The sequence below is a fragment of the Oncorhynchus gorbuscha genome, linkage group LG05 (genome assembly GCF_021184085.1).
Source record: "Oncorhynchus gorbuscha isolate QuinsamMale2020 ecotype Even-year linkage group LG05, OgorEven_v1.0, whole genome shotgun sequence".
Classification (NCBI taxonomy): domain Eukaryota; kingdom Metazoa; phylum Chordata; class Actinopteri; order Salmoniformes; family Salmonidae; genus Oncorhynchus; species Oncorhynchus gorbuscha.
Window position 1 is genome coordinate 58,418,041 of NC_060177.1, and position 16,780 is coordinate 58,434,820.

Consider the following 16,780-nt stretch of genomic DNA (forward strand, 5'->3'; position numbering starts at 1 on the left):
TAGAACAGGAGGCAGAAAACCGACAGACGCCTGCCACATATCACAACATTCAAGTAACATCAATGACAAATTGGACATAATAAAGACAAATATCTACGGAGAAAATGCAGCATGATCAAAATTGCTCTCAGATCTGAAAAGAAACCCGTTGCCATAAGTCCTCACCAAGCATTTGTACCCTACAGCTCTAACCATCGTCGTGGAACTTAGGGTAGCCAACCCGTGTAACCAGCTGAATGTTAGGAGGAGGAATGGGCAGAGAGGGCAGACATCTTGAATGTTTTATTCAGTAGGTCTGAGCAGAGAAAGGGCCAGGCTAAACGACACACGCTGGGCTGCCTGGTGATTTGTTTACAGGCTCTCCTTTCCCTTAGACACAGTGGCAGCGTCATTTCAACTCTTCAGTGTGACTATAGTCTAACACCACTCGGTGAAACCTGACTAGATTCACTCCCCTTTTCATAGATATAGAGTACATTGAAACGCAAGCCCGCATAAGATCTAAATCTCTCACTGTGAGCATGACACGCTGGTGTGACAAGGGAAGGGTGCAGTGACACCTTAATTGGGGAGGATGGGCTCATAGTAATGGCTGGAATGGAACAAATGGAATGTTATCGAATTACATCAAACACATGGTTTCCATATGCTTGACACCATTCCATCCACCCAAATCAGTGCCGACCAGAGTCTTTACATTGTAGCCTAAACCTCGTTTCCTCAAAGGGTATATGGTGCAGCTTTTCCTCTGAGAGTTTCAAAATGCGAAATGTTGTTAAGAGCAAGTTGGGGGCAGTAACTTGGAACACATGTTTGGGGATATTCGGGGGCCTTTGGTAAAGGCGAGGGAAGGGCTGCCGTTGAGGAAGTAGTGGAACAGGATGTTCCAAATGAAGCACATTCAAAAATAGTTGGTTAAATTACACAGTGCTCTGAGTTTAAGGTTAGCCAGCAGATTAACAACATGTGGTGGCCACGAGAGACCCAGATGTGAAAACAGAATAAAGCTCAAAACACCTAGCTTACTACGGTAGCCCTTATCCCCAAATGACAATATCGCTGATGCTAAATAGCTTTTGGCTTTCGATTAATCTCTATAGAGTGACATTTCTTGCTTTCATGCGTCTGTGTGTGCACACGTTCCATTGCGTGTGTTGGAGTTTGGAATCATAGAGAGATGTACTTAAAGCTAGAATCCTCAATGGAAACAATAATGTGTTATCTCCTGTTTTACTAAAAAAGCTAAGGGATTGGGCTGGAGAAATGTAACTACTAGAGCTACGGATGCAAGGACTGACCATACATGATCCCAAATGTATCGTTTTAACCATGTTTTGAGGCTATACAGTTTAGATGTATGTTGATTACAAACATTGTTTTACTCCAATCTTATATTTTTGGGTTCTGATGGGGAACGACACTTGAACTAAGTGCATAAGGTGTTACTATCTTAAAATTATTTTTTAAATATTTGTTTAACTCTTCTTGAACTGCACTGTTGGTTAAGGGCTTGTAAAGTAAGCCTTTCACGGTAAGGTGAAATACCTGTTATTTGGCGCATGTGACAAATAAAGTTTGATTTGATTACGGCATTTATAGTTAACATTCTTCAAGAATCAAGGGGTTATTCACTTATAAATCCAAAAAGAGACGAAGCAACTAAGGATTTAAATTGAAGACTTACAATCCTCTGTGAACTCCTGACATTCTTAGTTACTTTACTAATCCCCACAGAAACGGCACAATCTGCAGACCAGCACACTTTGAGGACACCAAACTTCAAAAAAGCTGTTTAAAATCTTAGCTGGCATAATCCCCATCTACCTCTAGGTTAGATAATAAAACACTATACAGGCAGAGAATGAATTAGACCGGAAAAACCTATTTCCCTACCCTCTGCTGTCCACCGTGTTAGTGCTACCCTCTCGATCAACCCCCGTCCACCAACACACACACACACACACACACACACACACACCCCTCAACCCCCGCACCATCCCCCCTCATAAAAGCTCTGAACAGATGGGTTGACGCCATGGTTACAGTGAATAGCCCAGTGAAGCAACGGCTGCCAGAAGAAGAGATAACACAGAACAACCCCAACCTTACTGGCTTAGCTTTCTAATTATGATATCAGTTAACAAGGCATCCCATCCCAGTTTCTGTTGGTCAATCAGCAATTACATGGGGTTTGTTGTCCCCGCTTTACCATCATCATCCATGACTAAGTATAATAAAAAATAATTTTTTAAATGATATAACAGTCAGTTAAGAACAAATTCTTCTTTACAATGACGGCCAACCCCGGCCAAACCCGGACGACGCTGGGCCAATTATGCGCCACCCTATGGGACTCCCAATCCCGTCTGGATGTGATACAGCCTGGTTTTGAACCAGGGACTGTAGTGACGCCTCTTGCACTGCGATTATTGGTCACATACACATGTTTAGCAGATGTTATTGCGGGTGTAGTGAAATGCTTGTGTTTATAGCTCCAACAGCGCAGTAATATCTAACATTTTATATCTAACAATTTCAAAAACAATAAAAACCAATCTAAAGTAAAGGAATAGAATTAAGAATATATAAATACCTGACACCAATGTCGGAGCGGCATAAACTAAAATACAGTAGAATACAGTATATACATATATAATGAGTCATGCAAAATATGCAAACATTAAAGTAGGGAGTGTGCTTCAAACAGCACTCCCAAAATAAAGTACCGTGAACTGGTTCATCCTGAAAAACAGGTGACCACTAACTGAGAAAATATAAACAGTGAAGGTTTACAGATCAACATGGGAGACTGCATTGGGAGATTTCGTAAATATACAGAGAGAGACATCCAGAACCCCGGTTTTCACCTCCATTCTCACCTAGTACATCAGGACTAGAACTGGGGTCCAAACTGAGTTCAAACCAATTCTACGTGTAGATTTACACTCAAATGTCGGCAGTCAGACGCCCACCGGCGGCAGGTGGTCCCGAAAACACAGCCCACCGAACAAACGGCGGTGCGAATGTCAGATGAACGTTAGATGGAGATCCGGTGCGGTTTGTGCTCTCCACAGGTGGCCGGTGGCACCTTAATTGGTGAGGATGGGCTCATAGTAATGGCTGGAATGGAATAAATGGAATGGTATCAAACACATCAACACATGGTTTCTATGTGTTTGATGCCAATCCATTCACTACCTTCCAGCCATTATTATGAGCCGTCCTCCCCCTCAACAGCCTCCTGTGATGTGCTCCCATAGTTAGTGAGCAAACTGAGAGCAGACTGAACTGCTTTCTCTGGATTCTACCAAAAGTAAACAATGACTACTGGGTTGTTGGTCCCATAACCCAGTCCTGAAGGAGACTGGTGAGAACTCAGCCATAGTGGTCATGGTTAATGCTACCTTCTCCTGAACCCATAAATGAACCCTAACTGATCTGAGGTATGTCTCTTACTGACAGCCTTTGGTCAACCAGTAGCTCACATAGCCATGAACTTTCCCCTCATCCAGGCATGGACTAACCCATCAGATATAAGAGGGAGACATGGGTGCAGTGATCTAAAGCAAAAAGGTCATCAAACCCATGCCGACCCATACTGTGCAAAGGCTTCCTTTACCTTACACATTCACTGTCATCAGTGCTTGACTTGGGCTACCGCTTGAGCTCCTGTTCAAATGTACTTAGCTTGTGGAGCTCCTGCACCTAAATATAAACAGTACAGGCCCCCAAAATGAGCCCCGGAACCTATTTCAGTCCAAACCAAGTACTGATTATCGTGAACGTATAAGATTGGCCAAAAGCGAATAAAATGGCGGATAGCAACTTTTAGACCTCAGGTATTATCCACAAGGGCACACTTGTGGACTGATAAAACACTAAACTACTACTACTGAGTGGTAACCTCATCTTCTTTAGAACTTAAATAGGGCTGCAACCGAATCAGACGTCCTGTCAAAGAGATGACAGAGGTCCTATATGTCCATCCCTGCTCTAAGTACTGTATACTAGAAGCAGCAGTGTGCGTTCAGAGCCCAGGGTAAGGGGTTCCTCTTACTAGAGGCAATTAGCCAGAGCAGGAGAAATGTTAAGGAGCATAAAGCCTCTCCCAGATCTACTGAATGGGGAATGGAAGAACTCTAAAGCCCAATGGGATTACCTATGAGGCTTAAGTCCTGTCTCCTCGGGACGCTCTTCTGGGGTCGTCATACTGTACACACACAAAAGGCTCACTCGGGTCCCGCCAACGGATTCAAATGTAATCCTTGGTCATTAACGTGAACATCCCACCCAGCCTGAGAACAATGAGCTCTTACTCAAAACAAACTTGTTGAGGTTTGTAATAGATTATGTTTTGACCCCAAGACCTATTTTTGTTCTTCCATAAGGAACACTCATGTCACGAGGGTCTTTCGCACTGCCATACAGTTAACAACGTAATGGAGAAACGTCCTGCCAGAAGCAACTCCAGAGTGCAGTAACAAATATAGAAGTGTCATCAGTATGCTTTCACACACTACTACATACCGCAGCACGTAAGAACTTGATGTCCTGTAGTACTCTATTATAATGGTTCCGTATAAAGTGACTTTAGCCCGATTAAAGTGGGCTCTCGGAGCACAATGAGGACAAAGCTTGATGCTGAAGAAAGGGCGGAGGTATCTGTGAAGATTCACCTTAAAGTCTAAATCAAAAGCCTTTCGGTCATTAAAGCCCCTGTTCTGTGTGTAATAGAATAACACCTCTATTAAGTCTGCCAGAAAAGAGGACAGGACCCACGTACTTTCCCCCTTTATTTGAACTCAGAGCTCTCCTCGTTCTCTTTCTCAAAATGGCCACCTAAAAAGGTGCTCCACCCTCTGCATTGTCTTGCATATGTTATAGACCGCCCAAAACCCTGCTGTGTTTTGATATTTTACTTCAAACACAAGCTGTGAGAGCACGCGAGAGGTCACATAGGTTAACACCACGGCTTTCCAAGCCTGGAGAACTACCCTCCAAATCAAATCAAATCAAATGTATTTGTCACATACACATGGTTAGCAGATGTTAATGCGAAAATGCAGTAATAACCAACAAGTAATCTAACTAACAATTCCAAAACGACTGTCTTATACACAGTGTAAGGGGATAAAGAATATGTACATAAAGATATATGAATGAGTGATGGTACAGAGCAGCATAGGCAAGATACAGTAGATGGTATCGAGTACAGTATATACATATGAGATGAGTATGTAAACAAAGTGGCTAGTGATACATGTATTACATAAGGATGCAGTAGATGATATAGAGTACAGTATATACGTATACATATGAGATTAATAATGTAGGGTATGTAAACATTATATTAGGTAGCATTGTTTAAAGTGGCTAGTGATATATTTTACATAATTTCCCATCAATTCCCATTATTAAAGTGGCTGAAGTTGAGTCAGTGTGTTGGCAGCAGCCACTCAATGTTAGTGGTGGCTGTTTAATTAAAACCTGTTAAGCCTACCCCCTACTTTTTCGAACATTCTGTTAAAAATCGCGCAACATTTCAGCATCCTGCTACTCATGCCAGGAATATAGTATATGCATATGATTAGTATGTGTGGATAGAAAACACTCTGACGTTTCTAAAACTGGTTAAATCATGGCTGTGACTATAACAGAGCCTGTGTTTCATCGAAAGGCGCAAGACAAACTGATCACTGAAAACTGGAAAAAGTATCAATGCGCCACTTGCATGTATTGTTTATGGGAAACCAAATTACATGGGGCTGAGATTGCAAGTCCTACAACTTCCACAGGATGTCGCCAGTCTTGTCAATTGCCTGGGCTTTGTTTCTTGGTCAAACGAGTAAGAGAGAGCCCATTCCAGTGGCTCGGGTGGTTGTTGTCCTTGATGATCTTTATGGCCTTCCTGTAACATCGGGTGGTGTAGGTGTCCTGGAGGGCAGGTAGTTTCCCCCGGTGATGCGTTGTGCAGACCTCACTACCCTCTGGAGAGTCTTACGGTTGTGGGCAGAGCAGTTGCCGTACCAGGCGGTGATACAGCCCGCCAGGATGCTCTCGATTGTGCATCTGTAGAAGTTTGTGAGTGCTTTTGGTGATAAGCCGAATTTCTTCAGCCTCCTGAGGTTGAAGAGGCACTGCTGCGCCTTCTTCACGATGCTGTCTGTATGAGTGGACCAATTCAGATTGTCTGTGATGTGTATGCCGAGGAACTTAAAACTTACTACTCTCTCCACTACTGTTCCATCGATGTGGATAGGGGGGTGTTCCCTCTGCTGTTTCCTGAAGTCCACAATCATCTCCTTAGTTTTGTTGACGTTGAGTGTGAGGTTATTTTCCTGACACCACACTCCGAGGGCCCTCACCTCCTCCCTGTAGGCCGTCTCGTCGTTGTTGGTAATCAAGCCTAATCAAGCCTACCACTGTTGTGTTGTCTGCAAACTTGATGATTGAGTTGGAGGCGTGCGTGGCCACGCAGTCGTGGGTGAACAGGGAGTACAGGAGAGGGCTTAGAACGCACCCTTGTGGGGCCCCAGTGTTGAGGATCAGCGGGGTGGAGATGTTGTTGCCTACCCTCACCCCCTGGGGGCGGTCCGTCAGGAAGTCCAGTACCCAGTTGCACAGGGCGGGGTCGAGACCCAGGGTCTCGAGCTTGATGACAAGCTTGGAGGGTACTATGGTGTTGAATCCCGAGCTGTAGTCGATGAACAGCATTCTCACATAGGTATTCCTCTTGTCCAGATGGGTTAGGGCAGTGTGCAGTGTGGTTGAGATTGCATCGTCTGTGGACCTATTTGGGCGGTAACCAAATTGGAGTGGGTCTAGGGATTGATTGAATATGTCCGTAAACACACCGGCCAGCTGGTCTATGCATGCTCTGAGGGCGCGGCTGGGGATGTCGTCTGGGCCTGCAGCCTTGCGAGGGTTAACACGTTTAAATGTTTTACTCACCTCGGCTGCAGTGAAGGAGAGTCCGCATGTTTTTGTTGCAGGCCGTGTCAGTGGCACTGTATTGTCTTCAAAGCGGGCAAAAAAGTTATTTAGTCTGCCTGGGAGCAAGACATCCTGGTCCGTGACTGGGCTGGTTTTCTTCTTGTAGTCCGTGATTGACTGTAGACCCTGCCACATACCACTTGTGTCTGAGCCATTGAATTGAGATTCTACTTTGTCTCTATACTGACGCTTAGCTTGTTTGATAGCCTTGCGGAGGGAATAGCTGCACTGTTTGTATTCGGTCATATTACCAGTCACCTTGCCCTGATTAAAAGCAGTGGTTCGCGCTTTCAGTTTCACGCGAATGCTGCCATCAATCCACTGTTTCTGGTTAGGGAATGTTTTAAATCGTTGCTATGGGAACGACATCTTCAACGCACGTTCTAATGAACTCGCACACCGAATCAGCGTATTCGTCAATGTTGTTATCTGACGCAATACGAAACATATCCCAGTCCACGTGATGGAAGCAGTCTTGGAGTGTGGAATCAGCTTGGTCGGACCAGCGTTGAACAGACCTCAGCATGGGAGCTTCTTGTTTTAGTTTCTGTCTGTAGGCAGAGATCAGCAAAATGGAGTCGTGGTCGGCTTTTCCGAAAGGAGGGCGGGGCAGGGCCTTATATGCGTCGCGGAAGTTAGAATAACAATGATCCAAGGTTTTTCCCGCCCTGGTTGCGCAATCGATATGCTGATACAATTTAGGGAGTCTTGTTTTCAGATTAGCCTTGTTAAAATCCCCAGCTACAATGAATGCAGCCTCAGGATGTATGGATTCCAGTTTGCAAAGAGTCAAATAAAGTTCGTTCAGAGCCATCGATGTGTCTGCTTGGGGGGTTTCAATTCAACCCCCGTTTTAACTGACCTGATTAACCAGCTAATTAATAGTGGCGCAGTGGTCTAAGGCACTGCATCTCAAACACCCTGGTTCTATTCCAGGCTGTATCACAACTGGACATGATTGGGAGTCCCATAGGGCGGTGCACAATTGGCCCAGCATCGTGTGGATTTGGCCGGTGTAGGCCGTCAGTGTAAATAAGAATTTGATCTCAACTGACTTGTCTAAAAGAAATAAAGGTTCAATAAAAATATATATAATTTAAAAGCAGTCCAGGAACAGGATGGGGGAGCACTGCTTTACACTATGGATCCTCTCCTCCTCAGTACATATATTATAACAACATTTTGTGATGTTTTTGTTCGTTTTGGAGTTTGGTTAGGGTTTTGTCGACTGTTCGCGCACACAAAATACATTCTCAATGGCCAGCCGAAGTTCTGAAGGCGAAGTCTACGCCCCTTCGTCCATGATTGGTCAACTGTAGGGGTGATGCAATTCAGCTCGAAACTCCGTGTTCTCAGCATTCTCTGACTCTCCGACGAGTGGTGGTAGTTCCAGGTACAGCCAGGTTTATTGAGACGGACACCTGTGAATAAGAGGTAACAAGAGAATGTCAGATATATAAATTTGGTCAACAAAAACACAATACCATTTTCCAGGAACCGTGTTCCAAAAGCTTTGATAAAATTGCACTTCTCATATAGAGATGCATACATATATACAGCAACAAGGGGAATTAGAAACAGAAAAAGTTGAATTATTTCATACCCGAATAAGGGCGCATGAGGTTCTCATGTAGGGGGAAAGCTGCATCTCCCAGGAAAACATGAGGACTTGACGTTGTGGTACCTGACAGGACAGCTGGCGGTGGTAAAGGTTCTTCTTCAGCAGTTTGGACCCAAAATAACTCTCTTGAAACACTCCACCATAGCTCTCTCAGCCGTATGCCTCTATATCAACCATTGTGAACCTGTAGCGGACATCTTCTCTGTCTCCTGATCTCTATTATGAGTTGCTAGGTAGATCAGATCTAGTAGATCCCTGGCAAATCACACATCCAATCAACTGTCTCTCTGTACACTATTTTATTCTCGGGTGTGTTTGGGTGTGTCATCACTTCCTTGTTTGACGTAGATGGCTATTACCAGCTCATCGCCCTCTACTGTCCTGGGGCAATATTGCTGCTTTCCCCCCCTTCATTATTGAAGTGAACGTCTTTATCGGAAGCATGCGAGCCCACTCGTTCGGTCGACTACCCGACTTTGGCTAGCCGACAGCCGAACTGAAGAACGCTGACGCCTTGAGCCATTTGTCTGTTTTATTTCAGCACATGTGGTAATTCAAAGAAGGCATCAAAACCATATATTTAATTGAGCATCCCATGTGAAATGCCTGACTTCCTTCAATGAGAAAAACACAATGATCGTTAGTTTCCTTCATTCACACCAGCAGAGGCTTATTTGCCAAATCTGTCACCCTCTCTTTCAAGTGCATGGCCACCATATAATCACCAACACTTGATCTCAATGTGTCACATCAAACTCTGACTCCACCTCACCAACCCCTCCCTGTATGGCAGTCAGTGGTCCAGTCCATCAAACTGGTTCTGTCCTGGTTCTGGTCACCTCCCCTCCCCCAGCTTCTCGTGGATCATGTGATGGGGGTGATAAATCCAAAATGACGGGACATGTGGGAGAGTTGTAAAGTCAAGCCTTTGCTTCATCTTGAACTCTACCCTCTCTCTCTCTCTCTCTATAGTCTGGGTCCTGTGACTGCCTCCTCTCCCTCGGTTCCTCCCTCTTCCACCTCACCACAAGGCCTGCTGAAGGGTATTTCACTCAGCGGTTTTGTCTTGTGTTTCCATCACAATCATCCCCAGCTGAAAGGCAGCGGGGGTTGAAGGGATCTGCTGTACTTTTCCACTATTAATTTCCCTCCTCCCTCCCTCCCTTCTTTACATCTCTGTCTATCCATACTCAATCCTTTATGGGAGGAAAGGGTGCATACTTTCTCCTAATTAAGTGCAGTACATGAGGACTCTCTCGACCGCTCTTTCTATCTGTCTCAAATCAAATCAAATTGGTCACACACATATTTAGCAGATGTTATTGCAGATGTAGCAAAATGCTTGTGTTCTTAGTTCCAACAGTTCAGTGGTATCTAAAAATGCACAACAATACGCAAATCTAAAAGTAAAAGAATGGAATTAAGAACTGTATAAATATTAGAACGAGCAATGTCGGAGTGGCATTGACTAAAATACAGGAGGAAAGAACACAGTGATCAGGCCGTGGCTCAGGCTGTTGATGTCCTTGATCTTTTTGGCCTTCCTGTGACACCGGGGCTGTAGGTGCCCTGAAGGGCAGGCAGTGTGCCCCCGGTGATGCGTTGGGCAGCGCACCATCCTCTGGAGAGCCTTGCGGTTGCGGGTGGTGCATTTGCCGTACCAGGCGGTGATACAGCCCGACAGGATGCTCTCAATTGTGCATCTGTAAAAGTTTGTGAAGGTCTTAGGGGCCAAGCCAAATTTCTTCAGCCTGCTGAGGTTGAAGAGGCCCTGTTGCGAGTTCTTCACCACACTGTATGTGGGTGGACCATTGCAGATGGTCAGAGATGTGTACACCAGGGAACTTGCGGTCACGTTGATGTGGATAGGGGTGTGCTCCCTCTTCTGTTTCCTGAAGTCCATGATCAGCTCCTTCGTTTTGTTGACATTGAGGGAGGGTGTACTTTCATAGCACCACTCGGCCAGGGCCCTCACCTCCTCACTGTAGGCTGTCTTGTCATTGTTGGTAATTAGGCCTACTACTGTTGTGCTGTCTGCAAACTTGATGATTGAGTTGGAGACATGCATGGCCACACAATCATGGGTGAACAGGGAGTACAGGAGGGGGCTGAACACACACCCTTGTAGGGCCCCTGTGTTGAGGATCAGCGAAGTCGAGGTGTTGTTTCCTACCTTCACCACCTGGGGGGCGAACGGTCAGGAAGTCCAGGACCCAGTTTCACAGGGCGGGGTTCAGACGCAGAGCCCCGACCTTAATGATGAGCTTCAAAGGTACTATGGTGTTGGAGGCTGAGCTATACTCAATGAACAGCATTCTGATGTCTTGCCCAGATGGGATAGGGAAGTGTGCAGTGGGTCTAGGGTGTCAGGTAAGGTAGAGGTGATATGATCCTTAACTAGCCACTCAAAGCATTTCATAGAAATGGTTATTTAGTTCAGTTACCTTTGCTTTATTGGGTACAGGAACAATGGTGGACATCTTGAAGCAAGTGGGGACAGCAGAGTGGGATAGGGAGAGATTGAATATGTCCGTAAACACTCCAGCCAGCTGGTCTGTACATGCTCTGAGGACGCGGATAGGGATGCCGTCTGGGCCGTCAGCCTTGTGAGGGTTAACATGTTTAAATGTCTTACTCACGTCGGCCACGGAGAACGAGAGCTCACAGTTCTTGGGAGCGGGCCTTATCGGTGGCACTGTGTTACCCTCCTGATTGTCTGTAGACCTTGCCACATATGTCTCGTGTCTGAGCCGTTGAATTGCGACTCTTTGTCTCTGTATTGACGTTTTGCCTATTTGATTGCCTTACGGAGGGAATAACTACACTGTTTGTATTCAACCATATTCCCAGTCACCTTGCCATAGTTAAATGCGGTGGTTTGCGCTTTCAGTTTTGCACGAATGCTATCCACGGTTTCTGGTTTTGGTAGGTTTTAATAGTCACCGTGGGAACAGAATCCCCTATACACTTCCTGATTAACAGTCACCAGGTCCGTGTTTATGTCAAAGTTATTCTCAGAGGCTACCCGGAACATATCCCAGTCCGCGTGATCAAAACAATCTTGGAGCATGGATTCCGATTTGTCAGACGAGCCAATAGGAAGGGATGAGCAAAATGGGAGTCGTGATCTGATTTCCCGAAGGGAGGGCAGGGAAGGGCATTGTAGGCATTTCACTAGTGGTCTAGTGTTTTTCCTAAGTGAGTACTACAGTCAATGTGTTGATAGAACTTTTGTAGCATTTTCCTCAAATTTGCTTTGTTAAAATCCCCAGCTACAATAAATGTGGCCTCAGGATATATGGGTTCCAGTTTGCATAAAGTCCAGTGTAGTTCCTTGAGGGCCGTCGTGGTATCGGCTTGAGGGGGAATATACACGGCTGTGACTATAATCGAAGAGAATTCTCTTGGGAGGTAGTATGGTCTGTATTTGATTGTGAGGTATTCTAGGTCAGGTGAACAAAATGACTTGAGTTTCTGTATGTTATCACAATCACACCATGAGTAGTTAATCATGAAACATACATCACCGCTTTTCTTCTTCCCAGAGAACTCTTTATCTCTGTCTGCTCAATAAACTGAGAAGCCAGCTGGCTGTATGGACGGTAACAGTATATCCCGAGAGAGTCATGATTCTGTGAAACAGTCCCTGATGTTTCTCTGGAAGGAGATCCTCGCCATGAATTTGTCTACATTAGCGAGTAATATACTAGGAAGCGCGTGGATGGTGTGCACGCCTCCTGAGTCGGACTAGAAGCCCACTCCGAAAACCTCTTCTCCACCGGTGGTGAGATAGTAGGAAGATAGAACCAATATGGGCCAGAGATACACCTTTCCAACAGTCAGTCACCATGCTGTTTGGTCTCTCTCTGTCTCCATAGTGTTATGTTAATATTTTTTACTTCTATGCTGTTGTAGATTTGGCTCATTGTCATGTCAATGTTGGCCTGTTGACATCGCATACTGGATAAAATGTACCCCTCTCACACAGTACTGTCTCAGGGCGGAGGGCGGAGATTTTACCAGGGATTATAGCCTGGGTCATTAGCATTTGGGTAATTAGACTCCAGCCAGATACCATGTTAATTATATGCTAATTAATACTGTATTAGTCACTAGTTTGTTAGATATTTCAGAGATTCCATTAAAGTAAATGTTATTTCTGATTTCCATAATCCAGCTCATTCCAAAACATTTATTAAGTTCACAAATGAATCAGTAACAGAATGAAGGGTAATGCTGTCTTGAATTCTCTTTTGTCCTAAACAGCAACAAGTCTTGAGACAACAGATAGAAGAGAGAGCTCACTATGTTTTCTCCTGTCAACTTCTACATTCTGCCCTAACATAACCACTTTTGAGAGGGCCATTGATTTCCTAAAGGTACATTTCAAGGTCTTTGATCTCATTATTGGAATATAATCAATATTCATTGACATGTTTGGCTATTTCTCTGCATCATAGCTCCTTGGGGTTCTCAGCAGTGGCAACAGTTACAAATCATTCCCTAAAATACATCAAGAAAAGGCCACTCATCACAATGTTTAAATTCAACATGACCATTGACACTTATCTAATTGATTCTCTTCACAGAACGGAGCACACTATGTCGGAGCGATTATATAATTACTATAGTGTTCAATAAAAAGTCCAAATGTAATGTTTCAACCAACCGGTGACAAAAGTAGGACATTTTGCATATTTAAATACTATCTATTTCATTGTTGTCAAACATGAGTATGCTTGCAGAGCTCCAGTGCAGCAGTTTGACAGTGTGCTTGTTAATGTGGAGCCTAAACAGTCAGCACAACCCAATATGAACCACATGGTGGTATTTAACAACACAGGCGCTTGTAAGACTGGGCCATATAAACTCCCTCTTTAATAAAAGTCTGTTTCCCCCAAAACTCCTCAGTATGACTTGAGGCTTGCTAGAGGCAGAATAAGCAGGCTAACAGGTTCAGCAAGCTAACTCCCACCCATCTTTCCTATGACCAGACTCTTCCTGCATTGGGAAATACACCGTATAATGCAATCAAGCACTTTATATTATCTCTATGTGTGTGTGTGTGTGTGTGTGTGTGTGTGTGTGTGTGTGTGTGTGTGTGTGTGTGTGTGTGTGTGTGTGTGTGTGTGTGTGTGTGTGTGTGTGTGTGTGTGTGTGTGTGTGTGTGTGTGTGTGTGTGTGTGTGTGTGTGTGTGTGTGTAAGGGGGTTGTAGTAAGATTTCAAAAATCAACAAAGTTATCAGGTCAAACTAGGTCCTTTGTTCATAACGGGTATCAGATGATGTTTGTGTTAGATTTAAAGTGCGTATGCATCGGGGGATGGGTACTGGTAGTTTAAATAACACTTCCCTTGGAGACAAAAGTCTGAGATATGGTGGACTTGATGGTTTGATTTGTCTGGATCAGAACTCACATAAAGGTTTGAATGGAATGATCGAAAAGGCCCTAGACGGCCATAATAAGAGGCTTTGGCATTAGCTATATTTAGCCTGCATTACAGAAGCCACGATTCCTGACCTCCCCCACTCTTATTGATCTTCACACACACAGCCTCTATCCCCCTACCCCCTCATCCCCACACACACACACACTCCCCCAAACCAGAATTTGTAAGAAAAAGGACTTCCTGGCAAGTCCAGAGTGACGTGGTGTGTTGAGAGACAGGAAAGGCATCAGCGGGCTACTTAGCATTATAAAAGACTGATTGGATTTAACCCTCCTTCAGCTGCAGAAGAAACACAACCTCTAAGGCTGACTGGATAGGATAAGCATGGGGGAGGGAGCAGATACAGTAACCCCTCCCTTCCCAGAAAATACAACTCTTTAAGCTGCAATATGTAACTTTTTGGGCGATCCGACCAAATTCACATGGAAATATGAGTTATTAGCCTGTCATTCTCAATGAAAGCAAGTCTAAGGAGCGGTAGATCTGTTCTATGTGTGCTCTTTCTATGCTTCCCGTTCTTAAATTTAGTTTTTGTGTCTTAATTTTGGTGCACTAGCTTCAAATACAAAATGTTTGGAAAATATACTTCACAGTGGTTTAGATGGCACAATTATTCTCTACACTATACTTGCTTGTTTGGTCACATGAAATGAAATTAGGGGAACTATTCAATTTGTTGCAACCAGGAAATGGCTGAGCGATTTCTGCATAGTGCATCTTTAAGAGACAATAGGAAACATGAGATAAATGTTCCCAGAGAATTCGTAAAGGGAACAATTCAGATGAAGCTTGCCGATAGTTAAACCACTAGATCAATGATTACAATGACTATCACATACCCATGTGGCTCAGTTGGTCGAGCATGGCGCTTGCAAAGCCAGGGTTGTGGGTTCAACTCCCACGGGGGACCAGTACAGAAAGAAAGTATGAAAATGTATGTGCTCACTACTGTAAATTGCTCTGGATGAGAGTGTCTGCTAAAATGTATAACCATTATCAAACAAGTAATGCCCAGCAAAGAGCACTTGATCTGGTTGACCATTCAACATGGGGTCTCTAGAACAACTCCTGGTGGAAACTGTGGTAACACTGAGTTACAAGTCATATACTACTCGTGTATGAGATAATATGACTGATTCCACATTGAAAAGATGTTCCATACCAAAACAAATCTCCTCACTGTGTCCCAACAAACACCACATTGATTTGTAACTTACCTGGGAAAGAGACATGAGAACATTGCAGAGGTCTGAGTCATCTGCAAAGTCTAAGGACATGATAGTTAGTAGGACTGACTCGGTGGATTGGTTTTGGCTGTAAATGAGCAATTTCCATTAACTTATTTGTATCAACTTAAAATATTGTAAAAACTCCCAACAGTCAGTGAGAGGCAGTACATTAGCTACTTATTATACCCTGGCATGAAGTGAAACTGTGTTAGGTTTGGGAAGGTAGTCACAGCTGGGCTAACCCTGGGGGTTAAAACTGCCCAGTGAAGCAATCCTAACCTCTCCTCGATCACATAAACAATGCTGACTGGGGACAAAACCTTTTCCAGATGGGCCACAGACACATACCACAGATCAATACATATGTAACTTCACTCAGCAGGACACAACAGGACACAATTACATACCAATACACGCAAATACTCTACTACACCCAAATTAACACACATAATGAAATATATTGAAATACTCTGAAAAGACTTTGAACAATATTGTACAATATTGTATTCACTAATTGATAGAAATTCATTGATTATTCAACAAAATACAAAAACATATTTGAAGTAACAAATATATCACATGTATACCTTGGCAAGTATAGCTGCAACAAAAGTAACAAACTGGTCAAAATATAATTACATAGTGGGTTTGTAACCAGTCCTTTTTTCCAAGAAGAAAATAGCAAACAAAGAAAATAATTTGACACAACCATGGTCTACATTTCAGTTAACAAAAAAACATTATGTTCATTGTATTTTTCTCAGTATCATGTTGTTTAAAATCCTCCGTGGAACAACGGCATACTTCATTGATTTATTATTTGTTCAACTCCAGAATGATCCTCATCTATTGCTAAACATATGGAATGAAAACAAAGTGCTTAGCCAGAATGCTAGCGAATCTGATGATGGCGAAAAAAAAGGAAACCAAAATGATTCGCACCGACCAAATGCTAGCCTGTTCTCTCATTTATACATGCATATTTAGGGGTGCATAGCGTATGAGCCATAAAGGCAACAGACCCAACCCCTTTCACTCTCGCATCTTCCCTTACCTTCCCATGTATCCATTTCATGCTTCTCCCAGTTTGCCAGGACGCCATTCAAGCACAGATTCAGCTAAAAAAAAGCCACAGGGCATGGGAGCCTTGGCCTCATGACTCTTCTCTCCCTCTCGCTCTCTCTCTCTCTTGTTCTCCCTCTTGCTCTCTCTCGCTCTGACATACAACCTCCTCCCTCCACAGCCTGCCCTCTCTCTGAGCATAGTCTTTAAGCCAGCACCACTGGCCACTTTACTGCCTGGTCACATGACCACAGAGTTCAAGCCCTGGGGTCACGGCTTGGCTTGAGGTCCAATGACGACTAGGGGTTATCTGAGTGGAACTGATAGTACCATTTTCTCTGTTGATGAACAATGCTTTCCCTGGCCAAATTAGCCTCCCCTCCCTCTGCCTCTGGCACTTTTCACAGAGGACCAAAGTGCACGTCC

General features: G+C 44.1%; 1 protein-coding gene across 1 annotated transcript in view; it reads right to left on the reverse strand.

Moving 5' to 3' along the window:
- The window catches only part of LOC124036154 (nuclear receptor subfamily 6 group A member 1-A-like), a 28,270-nt gene extending 11,758 nt beyond the window's left edge, over window positions 1-16,512 (reverse strand). The window contains 1 exon segment of the mRNA XM_046350351.1: window positions 16,347-16,512. Coding sequence (XP_046206307.1) covers window positions 16,347-16,362 — 16 coding nt within the window. The 5' untranslated portion in view covers window positions 16,363-16,512.
- Window positions 16,513-16,780: the final 268 nt, after the last annotated feature.